General features: G+C 39.9%; 1 protein-coding gene across 1 annotated transcript in view; it reads left to right on the forward strand.

Moving 5' to 3' along the window:
* Positions 1-3,129, forward strand: part of LOC118334833 (myosin-7-like) — a 27,165-nt gene that overhangs the window by 21,006 nt on the left and 3,030 nt on the right. Inside the window, 11 exon segments of the mRNA XM_035670907.1 lie at positions 268-432; positions 547-717; positions 804-1,113; positions 1,244-1,323; positions 1,457-1,600; positions 1,603-1,667; positions 1,754-1,877; positions 2,034-2,170; positions 2,266-2,521; positions 2,668-2,910; positions 2,989-3,127. Of these exon segments, the coding sequence (XP_035526800.1) occupies positions 268-432; positions 547-717; positions 804-1,113; positions 1,244-1,323; positions 1,457-1,600; positions 1,603-1,667; positions 1,754-1,877; positions 2,034-2,170; positions 2,266-2,521; positions 2,668-2,910; positions 2,989-3,127 (1,834 nt within the window).

Consider the following 3,129-nt stretch of genomic DNA (forward strand, 5'->3'; position numbering starts at 1 on the left):
GTAGGAAATGAATGGGTCACCAAGGGACAAAATGTCCAGCAGGTAAGAATAAAACTTGAATTGTTTAATTTATTGTAAGTTGTCCCTTAGGCCGGAGATATACTTGCTATTTAGCCACACATTTACACTGCGGATACATTGTGTTATTTAACAGTGTAAATAGGACATACACAATTAACAGTCCAAACTGACACAGCATATGCGAGGTCATGCGCGTGCAAATACATAGTTAAAACCAAGTATATCTCCGGCCGTAAAGCACAACAGTTGACGGAAGCAAAGTTTAATGTTTTTTTTTTTTTTGGTGCGCTGTCTAAGTCAGTGTACGAGAAGATGTTCCTATGGATGGTAGTGAGATCAACCAATGACACCAAGCAGTCGCGTCAGTACTTCATTGGTGTACTAGATATTGCTGGATTTGAGATCTTTGATGTGAGCTTCTTCCATTTATTTTTAATTTATATTCTACAGGCAAATTAATTTATTCAACTCATTTAACATGAGTATGAAAATGACTTTACTTACTTTTTAAACTTTACATCGCAGTTCAACACCTTTGAGCAGCTGTGCATCAACTTCACCAATGAAAAATTGCAACAGTTTTTCAACCACCACATGTTTGTGCTGGAGCAGGAAGAGTACAAAAAAGAGGGCATTGAATGGACTTTCATTGATTTTGGTATGGACTTGCAGGCCTGTATTGACCTGATTGAAAAGGTGAGATATTATTACAACTATACATAAAGACCGATTGAAAATGTGATTTGTTTTTTCAAACTACCACCACATTTTTTTCCCCTCAGCCCATGGGTATCATGTCCATCCTTGAAGAGGAGTGCATGTTCCCCAAAGCTTCTGATGCCACCTTTAAAGCTAAACTCTATGACAATCATCTGGGAAAATCTGCCAACTTCCAGAAGCCCAGAATTGTTAAAGGGAAACCAGAGGCCCATTTTGCCCTGATGCACTATGCTGGCACTGTTGATTATAATATCAACAACTGGTTGGTGAAGAACAAGGATCCTCTGAATGAGACTGTTGTTGGCCTGTACCAGAAGTCTACTCTCAAACTTTTATCTTTCCTCTTTGTAAATTATGCTGGAGCTGAATCATGTAAGAATATATTGAATGTACTGCATTAATCTCCACTATGAACATTTTTCATAGTGGGAAAAGCCAGATTAAATAATTTATTCCTGTGTCTGTTAATGCAATCTAATGAGTTGTACACATTGTTTATTAGCTGAAGGTGGAAAGGGTGGCAAAGGAGGAGGAAGCAAGAAGAAGGGTTCATCCTTCCAAACTGTGTCTGCCTTGCACAGGGTTAGTAAAACAAATTAAGATGTGTGAATGGCTGCCTCACGAGGAATACTGATTTGGTTTAATTTTGCACTGATATGTGTCACAGTAATCCCCTAAACTGGCTCTTAAACACAGGGTTTAATTGCCTCCACAGGAGAACCTGAACAAGCTGATGACCAACTTGAGGTCTACTCACCCTCACTTTGTACGCTGCATCATCCCCAATGAGACCAAGACCTCTGGGGCGATGGGAAAGAATCCCTCTGGGTGAGCACCAGCTTGCTGTAAAGGTGTGCTGGAGAGGCATCAAGGATCTGCAGAAAGGGCTTCCCAAACAGGATCCTCTATGGAGATTTCAAACAAAGGTATTATCTCATATGTCATGTGTTTAGTCACATACTTAAGAAAACATAAATACCATTCTCCAAGATATTTATTTCTTCTTTGTCAGATATCGCATCCTGAACCCTGCTGCCATCCCTGATGGTCAGTTCATTGACAGCAAGAAGGGAGCTGAGAAACTCCTTGGGTCTCTGGATATTGACCACAACCAGTACAAGTTTGGACACACCAAGGTAATCAATAAAAGAGAAAAGTCCAAAGCACATCTGTTAGAAAATTAAAATCTATATACAGTGTAAAGTGGTAAAACAGCTACTGTATGTCCTAGAATGCGAGCCCTTACATGTAACACCTGTTGATTACTTACATGCTGTGACATGCTCCTAAAGGTGTTCTTCAAGGCTGGTCTTCTTGGGCAGCTGGAAGAGATGAGGGATGACCGTTTGTCACTTATCATCACTGGAATCCAGGCTAGGTCAAGAGGCTTGCTGGCGAGAGTGGAATTCCAGAAGATAGTTGAAAGAAGGTCAGAGGAATCAGGAAATCTAAATGAACTAAAAGTAAATTTGTAATTTTTATAATGATTTTGTGGTAGTAATAACTTTTGCTGATCTTTGACAGAGATGCATTATTGGTAATCCAGTGGAACATCCGTGCCTTCATGGGGGTCAAGAATTGGCCTTGGATGAAGCTGTTCTTCAAGATCAAACCTCTGTTGAGATCTGCTGAGGCAGAAAAAGAGATGGCCAATATGAAGGAAGAATTCCTCAAGTTGAAAGAGGCTTATGCAAAATCTGAAGCTCGTAGAAAGGAACTAGAGGAGAAAATGGTTTCTCTTCTCCAAGAGAAGAATGACTTACAGCTCCAAGTCCAGGCTGTAAGTCTAATAACAGCATTCTTAATATTATGTCAAAATGTAATCATAAAGTGTATACCATGTGAATATGAATCAATAATATATACATTAATCCCGTAATTTGCAACTTATCATATGTTATTAAATTGATGACCATTTCTTTTTAGGAGCAAGATAATCTTGCAGATGCTGAGGAGAGATGTGAGGGGCTGATCAAACATAAAATTCAGATGGAAGCAAAAGCCAAAGAACTGACAGAAAGACTGGAGGATGAGGAAGAGATGAATGCCGAGCTTACAGCTAAAAAGAGGAAGCTGGAGGATGAGTGTTCTGAGCTGAAGAAAGACATTGATGACTTAGAATTAACTCTGGCGAAAGTGGAGAAAGAGAAGCATGCCACCGAGAACAAGGTATGACAACGACTCAGCTATTTATATGGATGAGTAGCATGTTTCTAACATGTACAATATTTACTACTCATTTCACAGGTAAAGAACCTGGTCGAGGAGATGGCTTCTCAGGATGAAAGCATTGCTAAGCTGACCAAGGAAAAGAAAGCCCTTCAGGAGGCTCATCAGCAGACTCTTGATGACCTGCAGAGTGAAGAAGACAAAGTCAACACTCTGACC

Source organism: Morone saxatilis, unplaced genomic scaffold (genome assembly GCF_004916995.1).
Source record: "Morone saxatilis isolate NCDOM2014 unplaced genomic scaffold, NCSU_SB_2.0 Contig23, whole genome shotgun sequence".
In the NCBI taxonomy this organism is placed as follows: domain Eukaryota; kingdom Metazoa; phylum Chordata; class Actinopteri; family Moronidae; genus Morone; species Morone saxatilis.